This window comes from Xiphophorus couchianus, chromosome 9, assembly GCF_001444195.1.
Source record: "Xiphophorus couchianus chromosome 9, X_couchianus-1.0, whole genome shotgun sequence".
Taxonomy (NCBI): Eukaryota; Metazoa; Chordata; class Actinopteri; order Cyprinodontiformes; family Poeciliidae; genus Xiphophorus; species Xiphophorus couchianus.
Genome location: NC_040236.1, coordinates 955,691 through 969,192, shown reverse-complemented (window position 1 = coordinate 969,192; position 13,502 = coordinate 955,691). Strand labels below are relative to the sequence as shown.

Here is a 13,502-nt window from a genome sequence, read left to right as displayed (position 1 = left end):
ATTTAAGTAGCTCAAGAAAAATACAAAAGAATAAGTGTAGCATCTCTTTTTAATGATCTTCTTACTTTTTTTTATAACCAATACAATAAAACGTATCTATGCAATAAAATTATTTTCATCACCCAGGTATGCATTATGTTCACAGTTATTTTTTTTCCATTTTTGGGACCTTTAGTTACTGAAAATTGTAATAGAGCTATGGCTGGTGTTACAATTCAAGCTGTGTTGGAAGCCTCTGAAGGTCTCTCTGATCGGACAATCAGCCATTGTTTTTTTCTTTCAAAAACAACAATGGCAGGCAGGGGGTCTAAAATACCCCCTACCTGTGGGGGGTATTTTAGACACTCCAGCCTCATAAAACTGATGCATTAATATCTTATTAATACGTGTTTAGCATTTTTTAGCCATTGTAGTGGCGGGTGCGTTGCTCCAATTTAGCCACTTCATACATTCACCCGCATTTGGCCAGTGGCAGGTACTAATTTCCACCCCTGATTGGTAGTGGTGCCCATTATGTGTGAGAAAAATATGACAGGAAACAGAGGACACCACAGAGCCCATGTTAGTAGTAATAAAAATAATTAATCAAAATAGAAAATAAAGAATGACCCCTACTTGGTTGATTTCATCCTGAGTCAACTTCAGAGAAATGATGATGGTTTCCAGTTGAATCTTGCCAGCAGCCAGGCTCTGTTCCAGCTGTCTCTCCTCCTGGTGTAGATGGTCCAAATCAGCCTTTGCTCGGCTAAGTTCTTCCTCCTGGTTTTGCAAATCTGACTCCTGGGAATGGATCTGCCTCTGAAGAGTTGAGATCTATAGCAAAAAGAAGAATTTATAAGAAATGACATAAGTGCTTGCAGAGTGCATGTTTTATACTGGAAGTATTTTTTTTCAATATGTAGTGTACAATGAAAGTATTATTATTATTATTATTATTAATGATAAAATAATGACAATAATACATTTCCAAAAATATCAATAATTTAGTTACTGTTACCAACAAATACATTGTTGCCATAAATTAGTAGCAGTCAACTAAACTACTAAAATATTGTGTACATGTTTATTAAAATTGTCACCATGTCGTGACGATATATGAGACAGATAATCTGTGAAAAAAAATCAAACTCCTCTGCCTCCTTCCAATCGCCGTCTGACGAAATGCACCGCAGCCGGTCGAAGACAGCCAATCAATGTCAAGAGGACTGTCTTAGCTCAGTCAATTAAGATCAGATACACACTGATTAATGTGCAAATGACAGAGTGACAACTGACCATTTCAGAATAACCGTTTATCTGATGTCATTGGTGACCATACTAACTAGCACGGACTTATAAATATTTCTCTACTGAAATTGACCATAAAGCTGTTTACTATAGCTTCACAGCTTTAGTTTCAGACTAACTAGTTTCAAAAGATAGCTCAAGAGTTTCAAAAGTTCTGATACTATTTCAGAAATACTATAAAAAATTTACATTTTCTAAATTATTTCTGGAAATATTAAACAGTGTAATAATTTTGTGCTCCACACTTGAGCTGTTTGCTTGACAGTTTGATATGATTGCTTTACTTGCTGCATTTTTATTACAAATGTGCGCAAATCTTTGTCTGTATTCTGCTGATGTCGAGAAAACACAATTTCGCAACTGTAGTATTTCCATTAAATAACAAATGAAATCAGAATTACACATGAACAAACTTGTTCATGCCGTAAGTCATTAACAATAGTGGCAGTGACAGACATAAAGAGCTACATGACACATATTCATAATTCAACCATAGAACTCATCTTCTATTAGTTTTTCGAAATTGCTGTGTTTTCACTGGGCAAATTTATTAGCATAATTTCAATTTACTTAATTTTACGGTTAATGGAAATGAACTACTGTTGGTTATCAATGTAAATTGATGCTGCCATTTTTTGTTAATTTGACTAAACATGGCAAAAACTGAGATTCCTCAATTCTTATTGTGAACATTCATTAAAGGGTCAGTATTTTGTAAAATCTACTTTACATCATGTTATGATATTATTTCCTCATTATAAACATACATGGAGTGTTGGCTTGATTCTTTTCATGCATGTTTAATCTCCCGTGACAACCATTCAGCTGTCCAAAATGCCAAGGTTGACCTAGCAGTGCATTTGAGATGCAGCTCCTCCTCAAGGCTGCAGTTTCCAAGCTTCAGAGCTTTTGCATTACAGAGCACCCTACCACTTAGGACTACAACAGTCCAACGCAGTCCATCACACCAAAAAGTGCAACGAATTGATCAGAAAGTAGTAAATTACCCTCAGGACTGGCAACGCAGCACTAAACTCAGGCTTACATCACTTCGTAGAACAATCTTTAAACCAATATTACAAAAAAATACAGGAAATGTCAGCCTTTTATACATGCTCAGACATTTGTCACCCTCAAATGTGGTGACACGTTTGCTAAACATAAAAAGCTTAATTGTTAGTTTCAGGGGGTGACTTTCTGCTCTCCTCAGTGTCCTTGAATGTTCACAATAAGCATTGAGGAATGCCTTTAGATGGCATGGCTGGTAAAATGACCAACTGAGCAACTGGTCTAGTGTAGATACTATGTCTATTATTGTTCACATCCTCAGATCTAATAAATCCATCACTACGGTGAATCTTGATCACATGACCTATCGGCCATAAGGCTCAGGGCAACTGGGGGTCTACAACCATAACGACTGCCTTTTGCAGAAGAGTTCAGGAGGGTTTGTTTGCCATTTTTGTCTTGTCTGTAAGCCAGGAAGGTGTTCTTTGATTAACCTTGCCCAGAAATAATCAGCAAGAATCTGAGAGTGCCACAAACGTCTTCGACTGAGGTTTTCTATCTCTAGGTAGACCACCTGGGGTAGGGGTCCCTCAGGTTCCACAGTCAGACCACAGATCTGCAGGCGTTCCTTTTCTGGCGATGAGGGCCATAAGGAAAGCATTTGCATCCAGGTTATTTATGAGATCCAAATTTATTTATGGGAATCATTTTCATAGTCAGACACTTGAAAATGATTCCCTAGCGTTTCTCATGCCATCTATCTTCACAATCATGGGCCTGAAACAGTATACACCAGTGGAGGAAAAAGCTGGTTTATATAACCTAAGCTGAGCGGCAGGAAGATCGGCTATTTAGGAATCGAGGGTTGAGGACAGGTGCACTGGTATTTGCCTATCGCTTCTCTTCCATGCAGTACCCAATAAGATCTCCACAGCTCTGCAAAGACCCATTCAGGGCCTGGATGATGAAGATGGATGTCATACTTCTGGATGAGAAGACGGGTGAAGAGGCAAGGAGGGTCCAGGCTATAGGATGCAGTGTCGATCCATCAAGACCTTCTAGACGTCATAATCAACCTCCTACTCTAATAAGGACAACTGAGGTGTCCATTTCAGGTGCCAAAGTGAGTAAGCTTTGGGATGAAACCAATTTAGTCTCAGAAAGCACATGACACTCCTCTCGAAATGACTCCTGTTGAGTTCGCCTAAGGACGGAAGGTTCAGCAACTTTATATTCCTCAGTGCTAGGTGGAGAAGTTGAGAGCGCTTTTCCACAAAGTTCTTTAACAGTAACATCCTGCCACGTTTTATACTGCATTCCATCCTGACAGGTAAGTGTTAAGGTGATAGCTGTTCCACATGATGTGAACAGTCTTTCAAAGCTCAGATTCCTCTTTAAAGGGTTCAGAGTTTGGTTTTTCTGGCCATGTGTTGGGACTGCGGAGCAGAAAGGGTTAGACCATCAGTTTGGCACTTTGAGTTCTGCCACAGTCTTCCTCCATGTCAGGTCATCCGCTCAGAGTCTACATTGTGCCAGATACAGTTTTATGTCAAAACTCAGCTATCCTGGCTCCTACAAAGATTTTATAGCAGCAGGACTGTGAGTTCAACCAGTTGAAGACAGTTCAACCACAGATCTGTCCTTTTGATAGCTGAGGTGAGTTCTTTCTTCAGGATACTGGCCAGTTGTGCTGCCACCATAGATCCACAGAGCTCTAGGCGAGGGATAGAGAGGGTCAGTTTTGGAGCTACATGGGAGCGAGCTAGGATGAAGGTGAGATGAACCTGACCGCCACACTCTTCAGTCCTTGTACAAGCTATGGACGCTTTCCCTAATGCACCTGCGAAGACTGGCACTTCATGGATGTCCCCTTCTAAGTTGGCATTAGTAGGAGCATAAGCACGTGGGAAGGTAAGCTAAGGTAGAAACTGAAGTTCTGCCTCCCAATCAGTCCAAGCTTGAAGGAGTGTGGATGGGAGGTTTGAGTCAGCTCAACCATGCCTCTTATCGCACAAGTGCCTAAGGAGGCATTTGGCCCGAGTAGTAAAAGGTAACAGATAATGTAAAGGGTCATACTGTGATGCAAAAATTCTATATATATTTTGGAGAGTTGGCATCTCAAAGGACACAGATCTGTGTTTGTAGCTTAAGAAGTTTGTATTCCAATCCCAACTGAGCCCAAGTGTTGTCTCGGAGGAGTTGGATTTGTCTTCTGCCAGCCGTAGAGCCAGACTTTGTGATCTAGCTTCAGGAGGCAAATGACTTACAATCCTTGGGTTGTAAGTCATTTGGCATAACTTGAACCTGCTAATTTCAGCAATTCTGTCAGTCAGTCTACAAGGATTTTGGCTTCTCTAGGCAAGCTAACACTGTGTAGGCAGTTGTCCACATAGAAACAGTTCTCAATGGTTCTGTCACAATGCTGTAGAGTGAATGTTGCGCAGCAGGGGCTTGAGGTTGTCGCAAAGGGCAGGACTTGCCACTCAAAGATTTTAGGAGGTTCATCCACCTTTAAATCCCACCGAAGGAACTTCAATAGGGGGCAATTTTCAGGGAGAAGTACTTGATGGAACATCCCTTTGATATCTTCACTGACAGCCATAGGATATTCATGAAACCTGACCAGGACTTCCAGTAAGGGGGCTCCAAGAGTAGCCCCCTTACTGGGGGGCTGCCAGGCAGCAGAAACTGATTCATGGACTGTCCAAGGTGAGAGGTGAAGTGAGAGCAGTTGAAAACTAGACAATTCTTCCCATTATGACTGACGAGATGATGGGGAATGTACCAGATCTCCTTTGATGACGTGCTTGATGTCACTTCCTTTGCAGCTCCCGATTGAATCAACTTCTACATTTCTGCTCTGCAAGGATCTGCCTGATAGGAATCCATTAATGGGTGACTCGCTGTGCTTTGTAGCATGGTCATGACAGATTCCTTTGATGCATTCAATGGCGATATATATGCATGGCAGAGAATAGATGTGGCATACCTTATAACCCTATCCACCATTATGCGAACTGTTTTAGTTATGAGCAGAGGCACAGCTTGCAGATCCTGCTTTGACCAGGTCACATTCTTTTCAGATGTGCAAAAAGAAACACATCTGTAACTATTTAAGCTACATGCTTAAATAAGTCATCCGATTGGGAGGATGTGTACAAGCATAGGGCAAGCTGCGTTGGCTAGCCCATGAAAAGATTGATCCCTGAAGGGTCCACCGAAGCTGGGTGTGGACAGCTGCTGAGCTCCCAGTTGGGCTGGTTGTATGGGGCATTATTGGCTGTGCCAATAATGAGCAACTTCACGTTCAAAAAGGTGCAGTCTGCGACTCATTAAATTTGCAAGCGACTTTAGAAAAAACAAGCCCAAAACTGCTTATAATAATCGGACTTGGCGACAGCAACTCATAATAGTTCCTGTTTTTCCAGCAACAAAATGCGCTGTCCTCCCTCCATTGTTTACATTTCTGTCACGGAGCTACGTTGTAACGCGTTACTGACATCACTGGTTCTGAGGGTCCTTTCACATTATGTAGGACTGTTACAGTCTGTTTGAAGGTATGGGCATCTTCCCTTTTGCAGGTTCATTCCTTGCTCCCTCTTCCCTTCTCCCTCCCAGGTTGGCTGTCGAACCCTTGGCTCCATGACTCATGACGAAGCCAATCAGATAAGCAATACAGGTGGTGCCAGGCTGTTTGACCTGATGTCGACGGAAGTTAGCTCTTTGTTCTGGAGGAGCTTGCTTGCCTCCAGAACAAAGAGCTAACCAAGCTTGCCTGTTTAGAGCCATGTTGCCTGCTCTAAACAGGCAACATGGGGCCACAGTTCAGTCCGATTTCTCCCTCAAGTCCTAATGTTTGTAACAGACCAAATAGTGACTGCACCAGGAGAGAGAACCTTTGGAAGGCTACTATATCACCTTGCCTTATTTCTGGACTGTCTAGGACAGGAGTGTCCAAAGTCAGTCCTCGAGGGCCGGCATGTTTTTAGTGAAATAGAGGCCCAATTTCAAAGTGTTAAATTACAAAGTTTAAATTTTTATATATAGCAATTTTATAACAACTTGATTGTGCTATACAATGGCACTATGTGACACATACATTTGTATTTAAAAGCCCCTTTAAATGCAAATTTAAAGGGGAATTAAATCAGTACGCAAAGATGCATATATGTGATTCAAATTCAAATTTCTCATGTTGCTTCCTTTGGAAAAATAATTGCCCATCCTTGTTAATGTCCTCCAGGCAAGTGTTACTGTATATTTTTGATATGTAGCAAATGAAAACATTATTACTTTGCAGCACATGTTCATATCTTAACTATAAAATCACATTTACAAATTTGTTCTTCTTTCCTCACCAATTGAGATTCTTCCTTGCACTTCTGGCGTACTTCATTCAACATATCTTCCAATTTATGCTCTTGCTGTTCCATCTCCTCCAAACGGTCCTGAGCATCTTGCTTCTGCGCCTCCAGTTCCTGCAGATTGGTTGTCTCTCTGTCCATGTCATTCTGCATCTCCTGATAGATCGTTAGTTAAAACAAAAAAATTATAAAACCAGTCACAGCCCCTGCAACCTTTACATGTAAATGTATCCATGAACTCCTAGCTTTTCATATTATAGTAGCCTAATAATTTTAAAAAGTTTGAAATGTAGAACACTGTGAAAATGTCCTCACCTGCACCTCAGCACTCTTTTGTCTGATAGCTTCTTCCATCTCCCTAATATCCTGATCCAGAGTGTACTTCTCCCTGAGACACAAACACAATAAAATCATTTGCCACATGTAAATGAATCAGCATAGTAATGACACAAAAATTAACAAATCAAACATCAATTATGACATGCATAAAGAACTAGACGCAATTTGTAGCACATTTGGATGGCATAGGTTGCATACTTTACTAATAAGCTGGTGTGTCAAAAGAATTTCAACTAATTTCAGTTCAATTCAAAAATACCTGATTTGTCCCAAAGGGAAATTAAGTCCTTAACCCTCACCCCCTAAATCACCAAAAACGCCTGAAAAGGTATACCCAAATTAAACCAGCTGCTGTTCTTGAACAATTTATACTACATGCAAAGCTTGGTCTCTTTATGAAGATGACAAGCAAAATTTTCTATTTTTGCAGTCAAAAATACTTTAACTGTAAGCAGCTTGTAGCTATTACATTTGTAACACAAAAGAAATTGAAACATTTTGCTTCACCCAGATTTTTCATTTTTATTTCTTGTAAATGAACATTGAGTGTTGAATGTATGGACTGGAAAATACAATAAATCTGTAGAATAAAGTATTCTGCTCATGAATTTCAAGACTGATCAAAATAGCACAAAAAAGAAATGTCATTTTGGACATGTTTATTTTTGAGAATGTACAGGTGTTGTCCAAGTGTGCCATTTGGAGTCTCCATTTAGAGTCTCCAAATGGCACACTTGGACAACACCTCATATACAAATTTCCGATGACTGTAACTCCTCAGTTCTTCAACATACAGTCATCAATGAGGGCTTTAATGAAAGATAATGACCAGAGGAGTCCTTTGGTAGACACAACATTACTGATAGCGGAAATTACTAATGATTACATAAATAAAATACCATATCTGGGGGGGGGGAGGGGTTAGCGTACAATCAGACCTCCTCGCCCGTGCAATACGCTGTCTGTCCGAATGTAGAAATCACAAGAAGTAATGAAGGTGAGAAGGACCAAACAGAGGAAGAGGACAGAGTTGGCTGTAGTGTGACAGAATGGACATTAGAAATAATTACACCCCCTCCCTTTTTCTTACTTTATTTAAAGACTGTTGACTATATTCATAAGCTGCACTTCTTCTTGAACTGAGAGATGCATTAAACTGCAGTTACAGCAGTTCGCCACCAGTTGGCATATAGAGCACGGTGAGCACTCCTGACTCAGCGAGCCAACGGCAACTTAGCGCAGTAACGGCTGGTCAGCGGAGGCGCTCACTGTTGCTCTTGTTTAACAGCGTTCATCGAATAAAAGAACCTGTGAAAACCACACTGAGTAATCATCAAGTGTGCAACAAAAATTGGTGGCCCGTACGGGGATCAGCCGTGCTTCAGTAAAGAGAGAGAGAGACTGTGGCACACCAGCGATGGAGTTGGAGCAACTGCAGGACCAGCTAAGTGAGGCCCTGGTGCAGTTGAAAGTGGACCAGCTACAAGAGATGTGTTTATATGGAAAAGTCTCAGCAAAAAATCAGACCAGAAAGCACAAGCTGATCAGACTAATAGATGCAGCTGTAAATACAACTATAGAGAGTGAGGAAGAGGATGTGGCTTGTGAATTCCTCAGCAGATTAATATCAAAAGCTAAAGAAGTGAGCGAATATGAGATGTCAGAGATGGTTGACGATGCTGTGAATCAGGATAATGCTGCTCTTATAGGTTTGCAAGAAAAATATGCAGCATTACAGCTAAGTTTTCAGGCTGCAACAAAGAAATTACAGGGAGAAATGGCAAAATTGGAAAACAAAGTGAAAAAACAGGAAACATCACCACTTCCAACACAACCTGCCAACCCCTTTGCAGCACATCCACCAGAAGTTACAGTAAGAAGAAAGTTTAAAATTAATGGCCAAATTGGAGAAAGAGGTCAGAGAGACAAACTGTCCTATTCAAACCTGATCCATCAGATTGAAATGGGCCTAAAAAGAAATCACAGTGAAGTGGAGATCATAGAGGCTGTAGTCAGAGCTATTAGCCCAGGTTTACCCCTCCATGGTATGCTAGAGATCAAAACAGACTTTACTATTGCACAGTTGCGTACAACATTAAAGGGGCATTACAAGGAAGACAGCTCCACTGACCTGTACCATCGTCTAATTAACATTACACAGGATAGTAATGAGTTTCCACAAAATTTATTGTTTAAAGTAATAGAGTTAAAAGAAAGATTGCTCGCTGCATCTAGAGAACCTGGTTCAGAAGAGGATTATGGCCCAGAACTGATTTAAAAGAAGTTTCTGAGAGCAGTAGGAACAGGACTTATTAATGATAATGTTAAATACCAGCTCAAGAACTTCCTGGATGATCTGACAGTTACAGATGATGTACTTATAGTAAAGACTAATCAGGCAGCCAGCATTGAATGGGAAAGGCAACAGAAATTCAGAAGGAATAATAAAGATCTGAAAGTTAGGGAGGTTAGAGGAGAAACACAGGCAGTTCCCAAAACAACAATTGGACCAATTTGGGAGCAAGAACAGCCATCTTCCACCAGGAAAAAAAATAAAACTGGAAAAGTGCAATTACCTGCCTCTCACACAGAAACCGATCTCCTAGACGCCATCAGACAACTTAAAAGTTAGATGCAAGACATCAGGAGACTGGTTAATGACTCTCATTTACCTGTTTCCAAATCAAGACCAAGTCGGATATGTGGCTGTAAACATTGCCAGGACAACAATAGAGGAGAGTTTTGTGACCACTGCTTCAAATGAGGATAAGGTGGGTATCTATCACGTGGGTGTAGATTTGTTAAAAACACATCAGAAAGGCCCGGAGAGGCAGATATGTCTGTGAGCAGTGTGACATCTGTGCCAGCAACAGGAGATGATAAAAAGGAAAATGACCAAACAGGAAATGGACACCAGCCTACCACTGACATCACATACCATTCAGAACCTAAATGGAGTGAGACACGCAGCACCTGAGTTGAATTAGAGTGTTAGTATCAACCTCCTCTCTCCATCACAAAGAGACAAACTGCTCAACTTGATTGGAAAGAAGTGTACCATTATCTGCCAGCTGGATGGAGTGGAAACCAGAGCTCTATGGGATACTGGATCACAGGTCTGCCTCATGAGTGAAAAATAGAGAAAGCAGAATCTCCCCCATGTTACTATCAGAAGTCTCACTGAAATTATTGGACCTGGAATATTGGATGGAAGAGCAGTGAATAAGACACCAATCCCTTTTATTGGCTGGGTTGAGGTCAAATTTAAATGACCATCTGCGAGTCAAAGACAGCTAGAGCCCTGGGTGCCAGTTCTAGTTGCTGAAGAGGATGCGGTGGGAGAAGAACCTATCATTGGTTACAATGTGATTGAGTACCTATTAAAAATGGGTCTAGATCCTCCCCCCATCATTACAGAAGTTGTTAGTACAGCATTTTCTATTGAAAGTAAGAAGGCAGAGGTATTTCTAAAAGTCATGAGAAATACAAATGAGGAACAGGGCATAAGTACTGTTAAAGCATCGAGAGAAAACTTCATCATCCCAGCTGGCCAGATGAAGATGGTGAAGTGAAGTACACGAGCTGGTCCACTTGCAGGTCAGCAAGGAGTCCTATATGAACCTCTGTCACAGTCACAGCTACCAGAAGGACTAAGGGTTAAAGAAGGAATAGTGTGCCTACAACACGGTTCCTGGTCCTGCTTCAGAATCTCAGTGAACAATGATACTGCTCATGACATTGTCTTACCCTCCAAAAGTAAAGTAGGTCAAATCCAAGCAGTAAAAGCAACATATGTGGCACTAACAGAATTAACAAAAATAAATGAAATAAAGACACCAAATTTCAATTGTAAAAAGGGAACTTTAACAGGATCAGAGAGCAAAGGGGAAAAAAAGAAAATCAAAGCAGGGCTGAAAGTGAAGATTGTTGGGATCCACCAGTTCCCATCAGCCACCTTTCCGCAACACAACAGCAGTTTGGGAAAGGTGGACATTAGGGAGGAAGTGGAGGAGATTGATTCTTTTCACAGATTAACTGTCTCATAACAAACTGGCAAGACATGGTGTCAACTTTAATAAATATGGAGAAAACACATTTCTTATTAAAGTGCTATACTGCAGCTTGAATAAAATGCAAATACATAGCATTTTTTAGAAGTCTGGATTGTTTCATGTATATTTTGCATGTTGCCTAATACTGTTGCTGGTGGGGAGAGACATTTCAGTATCTAAAACTAATAGAAAAAAAATTAAGCAACCCACATGCATACGGTATATGGACTGTTGGATGTAAAATTCATGACCAGTAAATATTGTACTGGTATCAGTATTGGACCAAAGAAAGCAAAGCTTTAAAATTGTGACACGTTTGATGGGTCAGATAGACTCAAAAAATTGTAACAGCAGCTGCGCAGGAGGGGCCCAATTTAATTTTTTTGCCATGGTGTCCAAGATTCCTGGCGGCACCCCTGGGATGGGGAGTGGTGTTTTATAACTTTATTTACCCAGCCTGGCTTGTAGACGTCTCCAGCTTTCTTGTTTCTGTTAACATTCACAACACCTGCATTTCTTTCTGAGCCCAACCATAATCCATGGAGATCCTAGTGATTTTGATATCTTCTCCAGGTGGAAAGACTCCAGAGGAAGTCACTCATTATGTCAATATGACTTTGATGTTCTATTTTCCGCAATACCGGTAACTTATCAGGCTGTTAAGTGAGCTGAAAGTCGTTGTGTTCCATGGAAACTGTTGAATAAATAATGAATGGTTATTTATAAAAAACATTAATTAATAATAATTAATTACCTTCATGTTTTTCGAAGCAAGAAGATGTTTTCTCCTTGCAAACCCCCAGTTCTATATGCACACAGTTAACAGAAGCATATAACTTTTGAGAAAGTATTGGACAGAGAATTAACAAATCCTGATTGTGACGTCCTTAGTTTTGAAACAAAATTTCATTCCAAAGCATAAAATTCTTTAAATGTTCGCTTAATAAAATTTGCCAATTTCCACGGGTCTGCAATCATCCACAGCAACTCCAAAGGCTATCAACTGAGGGATTGACACTACCCTATCAATTGACTGATGATTTAGTAAGTTAAGATAAAAATGCTTCATTTAATGATCTTAATACAATTTAACATAAGTTATAAAGGAGAATTCCAGCATTTCCAGCTCCAAGTGAACCTGACAAAATAAGGCCTGTAATCGTTAACACCATAGTCACACATGGCAGTTCAAAAAAACCAAAAACATATAAATTGTATTTCTTAAGATGTACAACAGTGGCAATTGGCTTGTGTCACATGAGTGATATCGCAACAGTGTACATCAAAAAGGAAGCTGATGATTTACTAGTACTAGTACAATAAATCATTGATGATTTACTAATCATCAATGATTAGTAAATCGAGTCAGAACAGAAGGAGGATAGAGTTTAGGCAGTCTCTGGTCTATGAAACATCTGCTACAAGTACGATTTGAAGATATATCACAATTTTCAAACAAATTTTCTTCAGCAACATATTCTAAACTGGACAAATACTTCTCTGAATGATACCTGTTTGACTATGAAGGTACGTGTTTTGTTTTTTTCTAGCTGTTAGTTGATATGCTAGGATAGCAATAGTAATTTGTTAGCTGGCTAACATTACGTAGCCTATCTGTTTTGGAAATAGAACATATTTAGGCTCTAATCTTAATCAGATTCTTATAGTACAGACTGGGATTTGCCACCTGTCACGTACAATACAGAATGGTTTTTAATTTGACAATTGTTGCTTTCCTGTGCTGCTGGAGCATCCCGCAGTTTTGGTTGCCTAGAGGCAAACATCACACACTGGCTACTCCTGAGAAGTCAAAGTCAGGTTGTGGTGCGCATCCTGTATTTCGATTTCTGAAAGGTGGCAACTCCAGTAAAGAATATAAATAATTTTTACAACCACCCTTCTGCTGGTAGCTACAAAATTCTGAGTAAGATAAAAGTCACTAATGTTAATGAAATATTTCCCCAAACACAGTTGAGGGAGAGAGCTCAGTGAGGTGAGTGACCCACCTCACCTCAATTTTTCACCCACGTGAAAAATTGCAGCTAAGCCTGAGTTGTTAGTACTTCATTAGTGCAGGATCGTGGCATTAAAATTTTCTTTTGTGCTGCTTTGTTTTCTGAGATATAAAAAATTATTTTTTAGATCATCCAGAGGTCACCATTCTCCCATGTTGCTCCAAAACAAACCAGAGAGGGATACTTTTTTAGTGCTCTGCTAGTGCAGGTTTGTGCCATCAAAATTTGTTTCACCCTGTGACTGAACCTACAATGGACAGAGGAATAAGACCATCCCAGATATGGTAGGTTGTTAGGTAGGCTACTGTTGAGAAAGATGGACACAACAAAACAAAAAGAGAAATTATGAATCACATCAGAACATGTAAAATATTTGACAGATAGCGCTTAAATCAATATTTAAAATGCTTTTCTTAACAACAGTCTTGAAAGATGTC

General features: G+C 40.1%; 1 protein-coding gene across 8 annotated transcripts in view; it reads right to left on the bottom strand.

Moving 5' to 3' along the window:
• eps15l1a (epidermal growth factor receptor pathway substrate 15-like 1a) overlaps window positions 1–13,502 on the bottom strand; it is a 146,184-nt gene that overhangs the window by 49,670 nt on the left and 83,012 nt on the right. For all 8 annotated transcript variants that reach the window (XR_003596731.1, XM_028026750.1, XM_028026749.1 and 5 more), the window contains 3 exons: window positions 6,975–7,047; window positions 6,654–6,815; window positions 616–813 (listed from right to left, as the gene is read on the bottom strand). Coding sequence is in view for 7 of the 8 variants with exons in the window: in XM_028026750.1 (XP_027882551.1) it covers window positions 616–813; window positions 6,654–6,815; window positions 6,975–7,047 (433 nt within the window). In the remaining variant the exon portion in view is untranslated. The remainder of the gene's footprint in view (window positions 1–615; window positions 814–6,653; window positions 6,816–6,974; window positions 7,048–13,502) is intronic.